At 38.2% G+C, this 18,962-nt stretch overlaps 2 protein-coding genes across 4 annotated transcripts; one reads left to right on the plus strand and one right to left on the minus strand.

Moving 5' to 3' along the window:
- The first annotated feature begins 47 nt into the window (after positions 1 to 47).
- slc25a40 (solute carrier family 25 member 40) lies at positions 48 to 4,509 on the plus strand. 3 transcript variants are annotated; one of them, XM_063879913.1, is made up of 10 exons: positions 48 to 201; positions 423 to 524; positions 866 to 925; positions 1,019 to 1,125; positions 1,259 to 1,326; positions 1,568 to 1,692; positions 2,142 to 2,425; positions 2,538 to 2,619; positions 3,475 to 3,555; positions 3,648 to 4,509. In XM_063879913.1, the coding sequence occupies exons 2-10, from the start codon at positions 431 to 433 to the stop codon at positions 3,779 to 3,781; spliced, it is 1,035 nt and encodes a 344-aa protein (XP_063735983.1). In that variant the 5' UTR covers positions 48 to 201; positions 423 to 430; the 3' UTR covers positions 3,782 to 4,509. The 3 variants fall into 3 exon arrangements, with proteins under 3 accessions (XP_063735983.1, XP_063735984.1, XP_063735985.1); XM_063879914.1 differs by having other exon boundaries at positions 54 to 201; positions 479 to 524; XM_063879915.1 differs by having other exon boundaries at positions 54 to 201; positions 482 to 524.
- On the minus strand, positions 4,452 to 15,686 carry rundc3b (RUN domain containing 3b). Its single transcript, XM_063879912.1, has 11 exons — positions 15,452 to 15,686; positions 12,191 to 12,306; positions 11,563 to 11,696; positions 10,715 to 10,800; positions 10,398 to 10,487; positions 8,738 to 8,818; positions 8,340 to 8,520; positions 7,696 to 7,853; positions 6,467 to 6,613; positions 5,775 to 5,896; positions 4,452 to 5,688 (listed from the first exon to the last, which is right to left on the minus strand). Exons 1-11 carry the CDS (start codon positions 15,544 to 15,546, stop codon positions 5,543 to 5,545), a joined length of 1,356 nt encoding a protein of 451 aa, XP_063735982.1. The 5' UTR covers positions 15,547 to 15,686; the 3' UTR covers positions 4,452 to 5,542.
- Between the last annotated feature and the right edge of the window lie 3,276 nt (positions 15,687 to 18,962).

Raw genomic sequence — 18,962 nt, forward strand, 5'->3', positions numbered from 1 at the left:
AATTACGCAAAGTTCAAGAATGTGCTCTGCTGAAATGCGTATTGCGTAGAAAATGTCACCATGCAATGTTTTCGTAAACTCAACAGCTAGCTAAGGTTACAGCCCCTGAACTCACACACGTATTTAAGTTATTTTATTTTGAGCCTGAGAGTGGTGTGTTTTTACATGGGAGGATTCGTGAACACATAGACACTGTAGCAGGTAAAGTTAACAAGCTATCTTCAGTGATTAGTTAACTCTGGTTATCTAGGGAGCTGCTTCCATGTAATGTTACGACACATGCAATGATTTTTTATAATACCGTACTAAGGCTGACCTTTCGGTAGCTGCTTATTCATTCATTTTGCAAAGTGTAATTGATAGCCTATTTACATATTAAAATACGTCTAATGTCAAACTGTATATTTGTGTTGTTTCTAAAGAAGACATTATGAGTGGTCCAAGTCCTACAGCCATTAATGGCATTACCCCTCTTCAGCAGATGGTGGCGTCCTGCTCAGGAGCCATCCTCACATCTCTGTTTGGTGAGAAACTACATACTCATTTTTATTTCTAAGAACTAGGGTGTTGCCATAAGTAAATGTAGTACTGCAGTTTATAGGCAGCATTACAAGTGAAGGTCCTGCATTCAAAATCTTTCTTAATATCATTCATGCAGTTGTGTCAGCAGCATTTTGATTTGATCAATGTAGGGCTTGTATTTAAATGTCTTAATATTGTGTTATGTGGTTTAATTTATAAGAACATATTGTCATTTTTAAATGGATTACATGTTAAATCCTTCGGTTTATATTATCTTGATCCACAAAGGGTGGAGGTAGGACAAGTGCCTAATTTCACCCATGGAGGTTATTTCTTTTTACAGTTACTCCTTTGGACGTTGTGAAGATCAGACTGCAAGCTCAGAAAAACCCCTTCCCCAAAGGTATAATGAATGTACTGTGTTGCTCTAGTGTTATGGTTAATAAAGTGCTGGTTTATATATCACATGAGTTTGTCTTTTGTTAATACCTTTCAGGGAAATGCTTTGTTTACTGCAATGGACTGATGGACCACATATGCGTGTGTGAAAATGGAAACTCTAAGGCCTGGTACAAAGCCCCCAGTCACTTCAATGGCACACTGGTAAACGTTTCAGATAGCCAACACATGTCAACCATTGAGTTTTTACCACAGTTAAACATTAGTAGCCTTAATTTGCCAAGTGCCATAGCTTGTTTGTCTCCCTACACTGACTCCACACTGTACATCTCTGCAGGATGCCTTCATCAAGATAGTGCGTCAAGAAGGAACAAAGGCATTATGGAGCGGTCTACCTCCAACCCTGTGAGTTTGAAGTCTTGTGTTTTTGTTTTTTTAGAGTTGTACCAATTAGTGGCATACCATAAGGTGGTCTCACAGGGCTGATTACCAAAGATTGATTTATAATAAGTGTTATTAATGGATGTTTATGGATTTTTCTTTGATAATTCTCTTGGTGAATTAACTTGTGATGTGGTTTTTGTAGCAGCTTTTTCCCTGCTTGGAACACTTGAGTATTATATGTGGATATATGTGTTTTCTTCAGTGTTATGGCAGTCCCAGCTACAGTGATCTACTTCACGTGCTACGACCAGCTGTGTTCAGCGCTGCGGGTAAGGATGGGAGACTACGCTCAGGAGGCTCCTCTCTTGGCAGGTGCAATCGCTAGAGGTGAGCTGACCGCTGTCACATGAAGAGAACAGAACCAGCTCTATTTAAAGCTTCATCATCAATTACTGCTCATCATCTACATCTAATTAGTGTTTACAAAATGGAACACATCTATTTAACAACAATTTAGGCATCTTTTGAGTCACTGAAGTCCCTTTCAGAATGGTAACCTTATTGCTGTATTTAAATTACGCTTGTGGTTTAATCAGCAGATTTCATTTTTCATTATGACTCTGTTTCAATAATGGCTCAGGTTTGATAAAGACATGCACTACTCTTTTCAAATAAAAATGCTCCACACTGGTGAAACGTAGTCTTTAATGTCATTTTCACCTGGTGCATTTCAATAATTTTTCTCTGCAACAGTATGATTTTTGTCCTATTTTACTCTGGCAGCAAGAGAAGACGTGCTTTGATCTTCTCCTCTCTGTTTTCCCTGTGTGTGTCAGTGGGCTCAGCGACAGTGATCAGCCCTCTGGAGCTGATCCGTACGAAGCTGCAATCTCAGAAACAGTCGTACAGGGAGCTGAGTGACTGCATCCGCTCTGCAGTGCAGTCAGAGGGCTGGCTGTCTCTGTGGAGAGGTTTGGGGCCCACGCTCCTCCGAGACGTGCCTTTCTCAGCCATGTACTGGTACAACTACGAGAAGGGCAAGAGTTGGCTGTGTGAGCGCTATAACACCAGAGAACCCACTTTTACCATTACCTTTGTATCAGGAGCGATGTCTGGCTCTGTAAGTGCATCTGTTTTTCAACCTGTATAAACAGAAACCAAATATAATAAACTGTAATCTAATACAAGTAAAACATAATCTGATCATTTCAAAATGTTTCCATTTCTCTTAGATTGCGTCCATTGTGACTTTACCTTTTGATGTCGTCAAAACGAGAAGGCAGGTGGAGCTGGGAGAGCTACAAGCAAAGAATTGTAATTATGGCGATATTCTTTTTGTTTTTGCTATAATTTTTCAATGTTACTAAAGTTGCCCAATGTTGTACGTCAGTGGATTCCCAACAAGGGATAGGTTTGACCCGAGGTGTTACTACTGCATTTGTCTCTCCACATTTGATTCCTAAAGACAGTCTTCTTTCTCAGTAGAAAAAATACAAGATAAGATAAGATAAAACTTTATTAAACCCTGGAAAATAAGTCAACAGCAATTAGGAGGAGACACGGGTGAGATTTAGGTAAGAGTGCAGATTAAAACTTATTTTAAGAATAAAAATGTGATATCTGAATGAAGATAAAGTAAAACAATGGGTGGTTTTCCCTTGATAGCGGCTCTGGATCTTTTTGTGAGGTAGTGAGTGGACATATGTTCATCTGTCGATTTAAAAAGTCTCAATCCAAGTCCCAATCAATTTACAAATTTATATAAATATACGAGTAGTCCAAAGTAAGAATCACATCAAACCCCAACAGATATAAAAGCCCATTTGGGGACAAGATTTTAAATATAGCTTTGCTAAAAACTCTTTGTGCAGCAGAACTGTTTCAGGCTCTGTTTTGAAACTGAGAAATTGCATCGTCCCTGGGCAGGTCTATGTCTATGCAGGTCTATGTCGGGGTCAAGCTTTACTTAGGAGCCTGATGTATACTAGCACAAAGGACTGGCCATTGTGGAATCAATACTTTTTTCATACACAAAGTTACTACGAGTAAAAACCCTGAGCTCACCTGACAGAAAGAAAAGGCTGTTCTATTTTACTGAAACAACATAGGTCCGTCTTATAATTCAGTTAATGAGTCATTTGATGGTGACTGTTATCTTTGTCTCTCCAGTGTCATGTCAGGTCTCCTCCTCCACCTTCAGCGTGATGAGCAGGATTGTGGCACAGGACGGGTTTGGTGGACTGTTTGCAGGTAGATACTTCTGTGATGTTTTGTGAATCATTATAGATATGTCTGACTACATGGCATCTAATCGCTCCTCTGATCTGTCATCTCTGTGCCAGGTTTCATCCCGAGGTTGATCAAAGTGGCTCCGGCCTGCGCCATCATGATCAGCAGTTATGAGTTCGGAAAAGCCTTTTTCCGCAAACACAACCAGGAGAGGACACTCAGGCCACAGCAGGACAATAACACTTGATAGATTCCATGTCATTTCTCTCCACACCAAACAGCACTACTGCTAGAGTTTACCTGGAGGAGGGGAATGCACATGTTGCCAAACTAAAAACAAGTTGAAATGTAAATGAACAAAATTATGAACTACTCTCTTAGTAAGAAGATTTGTATTAAATTATTGTTAGTATTTATAATTGATCATTCTATGATTTTAGGTTTGATGCCATATATCCTGTGTGTACAAATGAAAAGAAATAATGTTTTCATCAGTTTTCAAATCAAAGGTTTTTCGATTAATTGCCAGCAGATGGCCCCCCAGTTTTGTTAATATGAATTTCTATAAGCTCGAGTGCACTGTGCCTGAAGTCCTTTTATTAGAGATGAAAGATTATTCTCTTTTTATTCCTGTGTCACGCTGAGTCACAGTATCCTCCCCAGTCCCAGAAAACAGATCTCCATGTTTTTGCACTTCTTTTCCAATTCCCTGTGACCTGTGGATACGTGTGACACAAAAGCAAACCATACACAAGCCAAAATCGTTCCATTTTGAAGCTGTGAGTTTGTTTTCAGTTTGAAGACCCTGTGAAAGAGGACTGAATCATGTAAACTTTCTGAAAATGTTACGTCTCAAATGTTAAATATACATACATGATATTCTTTAGACATTCTCCTTCATTGACTTCGTATCACTGTTTGAGTAAGAGCAGTTTATTCAAAGGATAAAAAGGCAAATAAATCCAATAAAACATCTGCTGCATGTCTGTGCAAATGACTGCTGGAACGAGCTAAAGGCAAAAACATATTTCAGTGTTGAGGTATACGGTTAGTCGCTAACAAAACAAATCACATTTTTCTAATTCACTTTCACACGGAGATATCTGGTGCAAGGTATTTTTAACAACGTCTTTACATAGAGTTTTAGGAATAACCTATTTGTGGTAACTAGCCATCAAAGTACTACATTTTAATAATAAAAGGAAGGTTCTGTGTCTGATAAAGCTGAACTTTAAAGTAAACCCAGAAGTGAAGGGTGAATTATAATCTTAGGGATCATTACCTGAGAACAAAACCCTGTGACACTGCAATTTGCACAACATTGACAAAGTTTCAATGATCAAATAGAACATATTCACACCTGACACGAAATGTGAGATGGCATAAAGTAAAACTTTAAACTGAATCTGACAAAAGTGAGGGTACATTCATTGTAAATCAAAGAGATTACTTGATAAAAAAAAAACAATTAAATAATCGGCAGTAGCAGCACAGAAAATAAAAGACCCTTTTAACTGCTGGAAGTTATTCATAGTGTGCCAACACGGACTGATGCTTTCAGTATTTTGTGTTTTCTGATCTATATTCATTATTTTCATACTGAATTTGCATGCTGTGATACCGGCAAACCTTTCAATTCTTACATCAACTGCTATTGTTTTCATTTATTTCCTCTAAAAGGGAACAAAAACAGAAGTTCCACAAAAAATAATTCAATAACATTCAAACACAGATCGGTGAAGTAACAGAAGCAGAATCTCTATTGAGAGTCAGAAGTTGTTTCTGCTGGATAGTACGTTGATATTAAAGACTTTTTCAGCCTGACGGTGCAGCTCTTCATTTTTAACACAATTCAGTGAACGTGCTACACCAGATTGCAAACCTGACTTCTTTCTATTAAAGCGCTGTGCTCCACATACAGAAAATAAATGTCTAAAAAACTACCTGACCTAAATTAAGAGAGTTCCTGGATTGTCTGGAGATCTGTTTTTGTTTCGCTCTCCGTTAATTATGAAGGAGTGAAGCCTGGGCTGCTGATCTCTGTTGCAGGACTGGCCAAACACTCGCTGGACTTCAGGCTAGCCAGAGACTTGTAGCTCGCGACCGATGTCAGGGAGCCGCACAGACCTCTTAGGGATGGAGTTTCTTCTTTACCTGATTCACAAGATACACATAATTAATACTCACATTGGAGCTGACACCCTCCAAGACAACAGTTCTTACTTGCAGAAGATTCATACCTTGGTGGGGCCAGAGTGTGCCGGGGGGCCTGGCCTCCAGACTCGGAGTGTGTGATGGGTCAAGAGACATCTGAGAGAGACTCATGTCAGCAGACAGCTGCTCCAGACTCTGGAAACTCTTCCTGCAATGAGAGGACAGAATATCAGTATAGATATGGAAAAGATAGGGCTGAAACAATAAACAGGAAATGTAATCGTAATTTTAGTAATGTTAAAAAAACAGTTGCTGATCCCTGATTCACAAACTATCAAAAACTACAATTAGAAGAAATTAACTTATTTTTCCCCATTCCATATTTCCTATTTCCAACAATAAATTGGAGGAACAGTTTTTGTGATTTAATATCTGTGACTTACTCACAGATATTTGTGTCTTAATATGCACCACACCAATTACTTCCATCTTTTTGCTGCAGTAAATGCTAGCCATAATTTCGAGTGAGTTAGTATTAACTAACCTGCTCCCAAAGATACCTAACAGTCGGGCATTGTCAGGAAAGTTTCTTAACTAAATAACAAATAAGAGAAACTGGACATTTCAGGACAGCACCTTCATTTCTACTAATAGTTAACTTAATGACAAAGATAAATAAGCAACATCTCCTTGTTCGAACAACAGCAAAAGATGTTTCTGAACGTTCACAAATTCAGTGTGAATAACGACACTGGAAGATGTGAACTCATGTACATACTCCTCCCACTGTCCCGTGCTCTTCCTGTACAGCAGCGTGTCCAAGGCGACGGCGTTGGTATCCAAGGCGACAGGAGATGGCCACTGATTGGTCAGATGAGCGGTCAGCTCTCGTCGGGACCGCAAATCATTGTTTTTCAGCACCGTCCTGAAGACAATAACTGGCACAGTTACACACAGCTTATACACTAAATACATTCTCAAAGTAAAAACTAAAAATAAGGAGACGCATCATCAAAAATAAAATGTACCAGAACATATGTTCTTTCAATTATTCATTTACCAGATTTTAGGTCTCCTTGGTACGATACGATAATACTTTAATGGTCAGATCAAGTCTGAAATTTGGCTTGCCTCACAGCAGCTCCATTTGCAACATTAACAAGGACAGATATTAAGACACAATACAAGAAAACAAACACTTAATACAACATCACCATCACTACGAGAGACATGCTCAAGACCCTTAAGCATGCATTTGACTGGGATTCAGCTCTGTATTCACTGTTAGAATTGACTGGTGTACAAAGGAGTGCTTCAGTCTGACTTCATTAAAACGAGGGACCCTGTTTCTCCGATCAGATGGCAAAAATTCATATTCGCTGTTCAGGACATTGTTTGACTCGGAGATGATGTTGTTGGACAGCCTCACATGGTTATTATGGTATGCTGACTCACAAAGTTTCTGACAGGGTTGACTAAGATTCTTCGAGCAGATTTCCAGCTGGTGGAGCAGTTTTGATAGTTTGTAAAGTGTTGGTGTAAAATAAATATATGAGATTTAGAAAAGATTTCTCCAAATGATCAAAATTCTACTTCACCTGGAAACTCTTGAAAACATTTCAACCTGTAAATGTTCTCTCTAATTATTTTCTTCTCACTATTTGCATTTGAAAACATCCACTGACTCATCGCACTGGCTTGAGACTGCAGCTTAATTTCAAGAGAACGTGACACTAATTCATTTAACAGACTCTGTAGCTTACAGTAAATTACTAATCAAAACACAGAAAGGGTTTTTCACTGATAAGAACATTAATTTGAAAGAAACAACACAAACGCAGCTTTTCCTCTTGGCTTAAAGAATCAGATATTGATCCAAGAACAACACACCAATACCAAACTGCCTCTAGGCTTCTTGCTGTGTCCTGAATGTCGAACACACAACTCTATCTCACCCTCACCCCCACCCCCACCCCCCCACACACACACAGAGCAGGATGGACTCACAGTTGGTTCTGTAATTCCAGTATGATGTACTCAAGCTGTTCTTTTTCTAGATTGTGTGAGAGGTGTGTGTCTGCTAGGCTCTGCTGAAGAGCTTTGTTATGAGACACGGCTTTCGACAGCTGGGCTTCTCGTAGACGCACCAGCTCTTCCAGGTAACCCTGAAACACACAAACACACTCACACTCACTCTCCCATTTGTTTTGCTAATTCCATTAAGGGACTGCTGTATAAATTCACGTCCGAGTTATTTTTCGCCTTAAAGCAAACAAAATAACCAGAAGAAATGTCACCATTATCTAGATTAACAGCTGGGGTGCAGAGGTAAGCAATATTACAGTTGTTGTAAATGAAAGAAATAACATAAAGCTGAATGTGTGTTTGATTGAAAAACAAGTCTACACAGAACACACTTCACAGTCATTCAACATTACGAGCCTCTAATGATCCTGGAAAATGTCAAATGTGCATATACCACCCCCTTTCTTTTATCCCAAAAGAACTGTCAAATTAACACACACACACCACACACACACACACACACACACACACACACACACACACACACACACACACACACACACACACACACACACACACACACACACACACACACACACACACACACACACACACACACACACAACCTTCTGCTCCAGTGATGTTCGGTACTTCTGCTCAAAGCGTTTGCACTTGCTGACCAAGTTGCTCTGCTCTGTGAAGATGGAGGCGGCGGTGGCCGTTTTATCGGGGGTGCTGCTCTCACTGCCACTGCCGCTGCTCCCCAGAGTCCTCATCTCCTCCTCGTCACTGCTGATGCTCTCTGCACTGCAAAGCGCATATCATATTAGCAAACATCCAGCCCAGTATTGGTGTGCAAACAGTGAATGTGACCCCTTAGACCAAAACTGAATTATTGCAGATCATATTTAAAACTTTGAAAAGTAAATTCCTTCCAAATAGCAGTCAAAATAACTTTGCGGGCCTTTGCTATAGAGTACACTGATAACAAACTGTGTGATGGATGTTGTTTGACCTATCATACTTCTGAGTGAACTTCAGGTAAGGTGTATAGTCGATCACCACGGGGCAGCTGCCGTCCATACCCTCTCCTTTCAGACAGAAGCTAGAAGACAGGATGGAAAATCTAAGTCATTTGTTCTTTTACCAGATTTTTAACAGACTTAACTTGTAAAAAACGATTGTGGAGCAACATTGATGATTCAAGAGTAAAGTATAAGTGAACAAACATTTCTTTTTTATTTGATACTTGTAATTAACTTCTATCTCTTTGAATACATCTGTTTTTCTGTGGACTGGTGTCAGATGATCATTTATTTATCTTCGCCTTAACAGTTCCTTTTTCCTAAAAGGTCCAGAATAGCTACATTCTCTATATATTATATTATGTAAGTGATATTTAAGAATGATGAAAACAAGAAATATCAACAGCTTTTTTCTGCAAATGTTTTTCCTGCATATTCAAGATATTTTGGTCTTATCTCATCTAGGACAAACTGGAAGAAAATAAAAACATTTGTAGCTATTCAGTGAGGCAGATGTCTGATTCTACCTGCCATTTATTCTAGAGGACATGGTTTGTAGTGTTCAGCAGATATCCCATTAAGCGCGTTTAGTTTACTCCTGAGGATCATTGTTCCTCTTTGCTAATGCAGTGTGTTAGGCGTATGATTTATTCTTTAAAGCTTTTTGTCTTAGACTATCACATAATTCTGCAACGTTTGCAAGTGTTGCACTGCAGTTCAGGCAGCGACACTCGTTGCTTCTCTGCTAGTTGCATTATTTTGCGTTGAGAACTCCTATCATTTGCATGCTACACGTCAGTGTACTTGAATCACTGTGTTATTGAAGCATTAGTCAGAAACAATAAAAATCATGGCCTAGGCGAAAAACCCTGCAGAGAGGACCAGTGGTTGAAAGTAAGCTCTTATCAAAATTGACTGACACACACTTATATGTGCATGTAGTGATCAATTAAATGCCTAGTTCCTCTTCAGTTATAAAACATATCATCTAAAACATATTTCGATTCCAGTTAAGAGGAGCAGGTTGTCATTGCGTTCTCACATTCTCCTTTTAACTCCTTTAACATGAAAGCCGTTTGCATCAGCTCTTTAAGGTGATAGGTACTTTTTAGTCTAGTTGCCACCTATTGTGAACCCGAAAATGTTGAGTACACCAAATGTTTACATTAAAAATATATAGTATAGAAACTGCTAGATACTAACTTGCATATGTTGGGCAATTTGCACAAGTTGCATTAGTTAGCATGAATGACCATATGGGGACAACATTTAAAAAAAGAGCTTGGTCAATTTGGACAATTCTGGAGTTGTTTTGGGGGTTATTGAGGATGATGAGTCCATTTCTGATATTTTAAGAATAAAAAATTGCACTTTTAAGCAGAAAAATGTCCACATAGGCTATAATGCCATTCATTTTAATTAACGCAAATTAGGCTAACTGTGCAAATTGTCCAACATATGCAAGTTAGCATCTGGTAGTTTCCATGTGCTGGGGACCCTTAGCATACATTTTTATAGTAAAACTGTGGTGTACTCCATTTCCGGGTTCCCTAAGCTGGCAACTAGACTATTTCCGATTGACACTTTGCCAATAATGCCACAGAGAAAAAAAGCAGAACTGAAGAGTTACAGTGAGATAAAGCAGATTATTATGAGTACCTCAAGTCAATGGTGTTGAGTCCGATAAGTGTGTCTGCTAACAGCCCCGCCTCCTCTCCCAGCATGATCGCTCCATCTTCGTAAAACCTCCTAGTCAACACATGTGCGCACATTATTGACATTGATTCAAGTCCTCCAGATCTTGACAACATATGTGTGCTAATAGAATTCTGGAGGTCAAGTGTAAGAAGATCTACATGATCTGGCAGCGTGCTAATATTGTAGATTAGCTTCCTAAATACACTTGATTTGATAGTACGTCATCATATGGTTGAAGGGGAAACAGTGTGGACAGTGTGTGAACAGCACATTAAGACCTGGTTGTTTTGAAGTCCCTCAGTGCAGATGAGATGTATTCTGATAATCTTTTCTCCATCAGGGCCACTCTGATCCACGCCCTGCCCTGCAGAGAGAGACATCAAGCTGTTAGTGGAGGCTCAAAGAGTTCATGACCTGAGAGTGTGTTTGCGTGTCTGTTTTCTCACCTACAGCCCAATTGTAGAAAAATAATAGCTCCAATTGTTTGTTATCTTCCCAACAGGGTTGGACTGAGTCATGTTTTATGTCGATTGGAGTTCTTAATGTAATGCAGTATGTGTGTTTTGTATCTATCTTCATAGAACAGCGGTGTCCAATCCTTTTTCACTGACGACCATATACAGAAAAACAAGAAGGGCTGGGCCACTCACTGAATGGGAGGCATATTCCCTCATATGTTAAGTTATAAGTTAGCAGAATCAATCAATTGTAGGTAAATTATAACCCCTTCCTTGAATATGCTTAAAGAAAATAAACAGTTTTCCATAGGGTTTCATTTATTTTGTTACAAAACTGTTTACAGCTCATCCCTTGAAACAGAAGCCTCAGATTACTTATAATAAGAGAATATATGAGAGGTATATTTCAAGCTTGTTATGCAAATAAGTTATTGGGCTTAAACATTTTCTCAGCCTTAATTGACTGAATTAATTTGAACGTTGGGTTTAGTAACACATGAATACTACTGTGTAATATATATTTTAATATTTAAGAAGTACAATATAAGATAAGCAATTACAATTTTTTCATCAAATCCTCTGATTGAATTACACTTTCTGATGTTGTGGATATTCAAGGTATTATCTTTCCTGCTTCCCGGGGTAATTAAATCAATTCTTATACTCACTTTAGCTCTCGATGATCGCACATTCTCCATACTCTCGATGCTTCGGATGCAATTATGAGGGACTTTGCTGCAGGCGGCTTTTATGTAATCCCAGAAACTGCGAGGACTCTCATAGCCAAACCAAGTTGTCTGACCTGAGAGAAGAACAGACAGAAACGGGGGGGGGGGGTTCAGTGCTCTGAACTTTAAAGATACACAAAGCTATTAGGTACAGGTTATTCAAATGTCAGTGGATACAGTTATATATATATATTTTTTTTTTTTACACAGCAAATACATTTAATTGACATGAAGTTCTAAGGGTCAAATATAAATAGAAAACTACTTAAAACTGTACCTGAGCTTGTGATTCAAACTGACAAGTCACCATATGTGCATATTCTGTCATATTGTATTCATCTTGAGGGTTAATCAATTGATAAAGACACATTTAACAATGTCTGCTGATCATTTTCTGCTAAGGACCATCATCACGTGTTATATATCTTCTCTCTTTCCATTTCCCTTTACTCTAATTATTATTATCTAATACATAAAAATAATGTTGAATTCTGCAGTTTAAACATCACACTATGTGTAGGTAAATTACCTTCATGTCGATGAGCAGAGAATTGCTTACGTTTTTTACCTTTGAGTCGGTGACTGAGGATGTGCTCCAGGATGGAAACGAAGTTAACGAACTCTGGAGATGTGTCGTCTATTGTCTCAAAACAGGAGCGGTCCAGCAGAGTCTTCACTGAAAACCTGCAAAAACAAAAATCAGAAGCACATCGTGGTATTAAAATTAGTTATTGGGCCTATAGCTTAAAGGTCAACTTTATACCTATTTACCAAATAGGCAAAGTAATTATTCTGCTGGTTGAACTTCGGGGAATTGTAGGATCCAGTGTTTTTGTTACACATACTGAAAATTCAGAATACATTGGCCCCTACTGCTTCAGTAATACCATTTTTTTCTTTTGTATTTCTGTTTATATTTGTGAATCCTTAAAACTTATGGTTGTGTAAGCATCCCTCTAAATATGTGATGGATCTATCCCCATTTTCATTTTTCTTGTTGTGTGCAACTACGGTCTGTATAATATGGTTTCAACTGATGAGACAGGAAGGAGAGTTAATCGACAAGGCTGCAATGTGTGTGTGTGTGTGTGTGTGTGTGTGTGTGTGTGTGTGTGTGTGTGTGTGTGTGTGTGTGTGTGTGTGTGTGTGTGTGTGTGTGTGTGTGTGTGTGTGTGTGTGTGTCTGTTGTGCAAATTCTGCCAAATGATTGTAGCCCTTAACGTCAGCTAAATAATCTGACTTCATCTCTCCCTTTGTCGTTGCTAAGCAGCAGGGTGACCACAGAGGCTTCCTTTGAAGAAGATTTCATCTTATTTCCATGATTTCGATTTAATTAAATATCATGTATATTTCAGCCACTTTGAAAAACAACCTTTATCTTCACAGGAATTTGCACAGACCTAATTCACACAGAAAACATCTGGTACATTGACAACCTGAAATATGACATAAACTTGAACAGAAACAACAAATACGCAATGTGTTGTTGTACATGTTTGCTGTTGCAATTCAAATGTTAGCAGACTTGAAGAACAACATAAAATGTTCTCCACTATACTGCACATTACACATATTGGTCTTAGAAAATGTATATCTACGAAGATGGTTGAAACAGTCAAATTAAATGTATTTATAGATCACAATTCAAGAACCACAGATGTCGACCAAAAGGCTTTACAGTGATATTTAAATTATAATAAATAGCACTAACTAAATTGGTCTGTTTTTACCGTTATCCTAATTTTACTTATTGGAGGTCTCTATCACAGAAGACATTTTGACTACAGGTCCAAATATGAATAAGATGAATGATACTGGAACACCTGAATAAAACTGAGACATGGTTTATATTATGATTAACACCAAAATATAAACCTATCTTCTTCCAGCACAGCACCATAAATGATCAACTTTTTAAAACTGTTTTCACAGCAGACATTTTGACTTTGTAGGAAAAGCACAAATGGATTGAAGTTATTAATGTTATTGATTTCACTGTTGCTATTCCTGCTGTGACATGTCGAAATGTCTATTGAAAAGCTACATCAACAAGATTAGTTGTAAGGTTAATTAGGGTCTGCAGCTAGTGTAAGGCTGACTTCACCACACATGCAGGAAAAGCTGACTGGCGCAACATTCTAAAGAAAATGTCCATTGCAGCAGAGAAGGCTTTTAAAGACAGGGAAGGTCAGGGACATTAATCACAGCCCCACAAACAAGTCAGCAGGCCTATTTGCCTAAAACTGTAGAAACAAAAGATGGAAAGAATATGTAAGAAGTTGTTTTATTGCTTCTATTTTGTTCAAGTCTTTCTTTAACTCCACCAATATTTCATTGTTGGTTTTGCCAATCTGCCATCACTTCTCTGCCTCTTCTCCTTCCACTACTTGTGCCATTTAGCAAGATGATGCCTGGTGCGGAGGCAGAAACAGTGGTCAACATGCAGGACATTAATCCCCCTCCCTCACTGACCCGTCCCTCATCCAGCACCAGTCACTTTGTATTCTCCGCTGCTACTGAAAATTTACTTTGCACAAAGTATTTTTTGCACTAAAGAACTACTTGCACTACCGTCAAATTGTGTTGATTGAGTCGAACATATGTATATATTACGTAGGTTTTTTTTTGTATACCCCTTTTTACCCCCCTTTTTTTTCTAGGCTCTTATCTTTTTATGTTCTATGTTCTTGTATATATTTGCACTGTGGGACTGCCAGAAATGGTATTTCAATTTTCTGTATGTATAACACATGTGGAAACTTTGACAATAAAGTGGACTTTGACTTTGAATTACACTATAGTTTTAGTATTTAGTATTTAGTAGCTCCTGCATCTAATTACACCCCTGCATCTGTTTTAAGTTACTTTAACTTAATTAAGGCACAATCACATCTGACACCTTCCTGAAACATGAAAATGTTCTTCTGTAAACTGAGCATATACCAGGTGGTGCATTTTCAGTATTATTTCTAAACCTTTACACTTTCTTGAGGTTGAAAAAAGAAAAGAAGATTGGCTCCATATCTTCCCTATTCCCTGACCTTTTCTGCTTTTCTGTCTCAAGCGCACCACAGGGACTCTCAGTCGGTAACTGACATGTGCCAGCAGCTCTGAGAGGACCACAGATCAATACTCAGAGCGCTTTTAACATGAACTGACAAAGAGAAGAGGGGGAGACACAGGCAGGCGACATGTGTGAGCACACCTCAGCATCCATTTCATCTGTCAGCCATGCTATATATTTATGACCAGCTAATTAGGATTTAGGCATTGACATATCTTTATACTTTAGTTCATGCAATAAAGCAATAGAAGAAATATCTACTTGCATTATATTCCTGTAGTGTGGAGCAGAACACTCTTTAAATCACCACTGATGGAAATTAAAAGATCCATATGATATGGTTAAGTATAATAACCCAAACACAAGAAAAAAAATGTGTGTATTTCTAAAATCGTGGGCTTTGTCCTACAGTGGACTGATAGTAAGGGTAATTCATAGTGAAATGTGATTGTTGTTAATGGAGGCTGCTGCTGGTGGGCATGAAGGTGTATCTGTGTGTTTGAATGAATGAAAGAGATGCACATGATGTACAAAACAAACAAAATGAAAGAATTTACCTGAGATCAGCCAGCCGATATTTGTTCATTGTTTCAATAATAGTGTTATGCATCTTATCCAGAGACAGAATGACTTTCTTATGAAGTCATAATTTAAACATTAATGTGCTCCCCAAGCTAACCACACACCGAACGGCTCTGAAATCATTTGATAATCAAATCCGCCGTCAGACGCAGTTTCATCCTCCCTGAAGAAAGGGGTTCTCACCTGCAAACCGTGAGCAGATTCCTCCTCTCTACCGCGGAGCTCCTGCCTGCTCCCCGCTTGCGGACGATATGCAGCCCCGCGCCGAGCGACGCCATCCCCGGCCCGTGACGGTGTCTGCAGGCGGAGGCGGTGCGTGGTCCCGGCTCCTCTCCCTCTGCACCAGGGTAGGATCAGCTGGCTGTCTCCGTCAGACCTGAGCAACACACGCTGGTCAGCTGAAGGAGGGGCTGCACACAAACCTGCGTCAAGTCAAAATGATAGAACTTCCGGATTAAACCTCAGAATAAAAGCTCTCCCTTCACGTTAGCTAGTGCTAACCAGTGTCATCCCTGGTAAGTGGAAATAATCACTATTTAGTCGGAGATAATTTTTTTAAAACTCAGAGCAAAAAAGAGGATTTCTACAACAAATTCGCTCAAATCTTTGTACAGAAGGATATGCAAATGGCCCTAATTTACAAATCAAAGAAGGCCCCTTAAGACCATTCATTTTGTGTTGAATGAGAATAGTGGAACTGCATTTGCCTATAAAACGTGAATCGCATACTTAATGTACCTGTTGGGCTATGCATGTGTTGTAAAGGAGGCTAATATGGAGCATACGGTCACGTAAATGTAAGCTACCTCCATCGGGTTCACATGCGGTTATCTGAACCCGCCTCGCCTTGCATTGGCTACGTGACTTCAAACAATTACAAACATTTTAAATAAATTGTGCAATATGTGATCATTATTCTTATTTAAAAATGTTTAGGATTCCTATAAGATTCATATACATATTCTGATGTACGCCTCATTTATTGCTAACTTTTATTTTGAAGCCAGATCTGTCCGGCTGGTAGTCTGTAAACAAAGGAGGTTTCACTGACAGTTTTATCTGGTCGTCAGTGCGAGAAGGTCTTTAAAAGGTCTGAGCTGCTGCTTATCATACATAAAATACACTGATATCATGTGTGAATGGCATGTCTGTTTTAATTTCCTCTATAAACTTTACTTTCAATAATTACTCAGTCAGGCAAAGGTCCGAATAAGTTAAAGAATTTAAATGTGTTATTACTGTGTTTACAAAATATAACAAAATATTTCACAGCATCATAAAACCTTAGGCTATGGCGAATATGAGTTTTAGAAATCAGAATTAAAAACAGGTTAATTGCCAAGTATTATTGTGCATACATAAACACATTTAAAGAAGATAAAAAGTACGAGAGAAAACCACTACAAAATAAAATAAAAACAATTGAAACTATTATACGTTAAGATATAGAACAATTATTTACATGAAATCTGGATATACCAGAAAATACTACATGAAGTATACTATTGCAAAGGACTTGGAATAATAAATAAAATGAATGATGTGCAGTATTGTTATGGAAGTGGATGAGATGTAGCTTGTGTACAAATGTGCAAAATATTTGGAGGGTTGTGCAGAACAGGCAATACTTAAATAAAATCAAGAAAAACAACAAGCCTTGGGTACCATGTTTCCTGCCTTTGAACTCAGTTGAGTCATCTTGAAGGAGAAGAGCCCCATCCAGTGGTCCCAGAGAAAACCGCACATTGTGTTTCCACTGTCAACTCTTATCAAGGTCTATCAAAGTGTCAAAGGTAAAGTTGCCTTTGAGGGACAAACAGCTATGTTTACCATGTGAGTCTCCCAACATGTTAATGTTGAGTAAGTATTACTCAAAAGTTAAGTATTTTCTGTCCAATGGTCCCTGGCAGATTTATTTTTGACTTTTAACATACAGTAACAACACTTAAAGAGAAAGGTGACAAGGTGCTCCTAAAAACAAAAACAATTGCAATCACTGGTTTACAGTTCTGTGCAAGAAATGTATCTGTATCTGTATTATGTAGAATCTTAGTCAGCATAGTAACTGATTTATACACATGTCAAAAAATAGGGAAGAAGTATGAAGTAGCCTAGAATACTTTTTATGGTCATTTACAATATGTGTTTTAATTGTGCCTATATGCTTTGAGGTGATCTAATGAACGGTTTAAATTTCAAAACACAAAAATATTCTGAAACTCTTTAGACCGCAACTGACAAGTAACATTATCAAATGTGAATCTTTGCTTCTGTGTGTTACCAAATACACACAGTAGCAAATTAAACCACAACTGCAGTATCTTGTTCTCATTTCACACATTTGCTGTGGGCTTTGTGGTGTGATGTCAGGTCTTTTTAATTCTACGCAGGCAGTACGTGCAGTTTGAATAACCCACAGGAGAGACATTTCCCATGATGTCAATGAAGTAAAAAAAAAACCTCTTTAGGTGCCGCACATGACACTGTTGTAAGTAGAGTATGACAACTTCCCCTTTTGTATGGATAAGTCAGGTGAATCGGTTCTCCTTAAACTGGGTAAAGGAACGAATGGTCGGTAATTGGTATTTAAACCTCTGTTCTACACAAGCCTTCAGCTAAGTGTAAATCTTTCCTATTTTTTATTACATAAAACTCTTATATATCAGATATTCTAAAAGGAAGGTTATACAAAGGGATGAGAGAAGCAGCATGTAGAAAGGATATGACAACATGGGTTGAAGTCTGTCTTTATGGCACTTTATCAACACAATGTCAGAGTTCAACAAGTGATTGAAAAGCAGATACACTATGATTATTCAACTTTGAGACCTTTAAAGTTAACAAACTGAAGATTTTATGAAGCAGTTAGGTGACGTGTTCTGCCTGACTGGGGATGAATTGTCTTACTTGACCTTTGACCAACACTGAGTTTTCACTGAGTGTACATTTTTCTTCTAAAAACTGTATTCATGTTTTGGTCTTTTCTCTCATCTGTATGTTCTTTAGTTAGAAAATAATATAATTTTACTTTGGGCCATAAACTAGTTTTAAAATTGGACCATTGAAAAAGGATGGTTGAGATGCTGTGGATGGAGCTGCAACAATTGTATTTTACAAGCTTATTACATGTGTTTTATGAACAGTCATCATGAAAATGAAGTAACAAGTACAAAACATCTGTGGGAAAGGTTAATTACTTTTCAGTACCATTTAACACCACAACACAGACCTCACACCTCCATGAATTGCTTTCATTGCTAATTTCCATGTTTGTTTTGAAGTTTAGGTGAATACATTAGGTTTGCTTGTAACGTCATACAGTATGGTGTGGACTCAGTTCTTGTCATTTTTCAAAACTTGTTTTGTTAGACTTAAGTCATCATTTCAAATGATCTGAATTGTAAACAATGTGAAACAATGATTTACTTAAATAACCGAGAAGTTTAAATCCAAGGTTGCTGGTGCCTCATACCTATAATAACTCACGCTTCAGGTAGTAGTATATTTCTATTTATATTGTGTACACTTTATATACTGTAAGTATACAAGCAGCAATACAACCCAAAACAGCTATCCTATATGCTATGTAAAACTGAAAACATAAGAAAAAAAAGTAAAACTTTGAGAACCTGTTATGATATTGTCCTCTGATTTAAAGTGAGAGTCTTGTCCAAGTACAGTTGTGGCATTTTAT

Source organism: Eleginops maclovinus, chromosome 3 (genome assembly GCF_036324505.1).
Source record: "Eleginops maclovinus isolate JMC-PN-2008 ecotype Puerto Natales chromosome 3, JC_Emac_rtc_rv5, whole genome shotgun sequence".
NCBI classification, from domain to species: domain Eukaryota; kingdom Metazoa; phylum Chordata; class Actinopteri; order Perciformes; family Eleginopidae; genus Eleginops; species Eleginops maclovinus.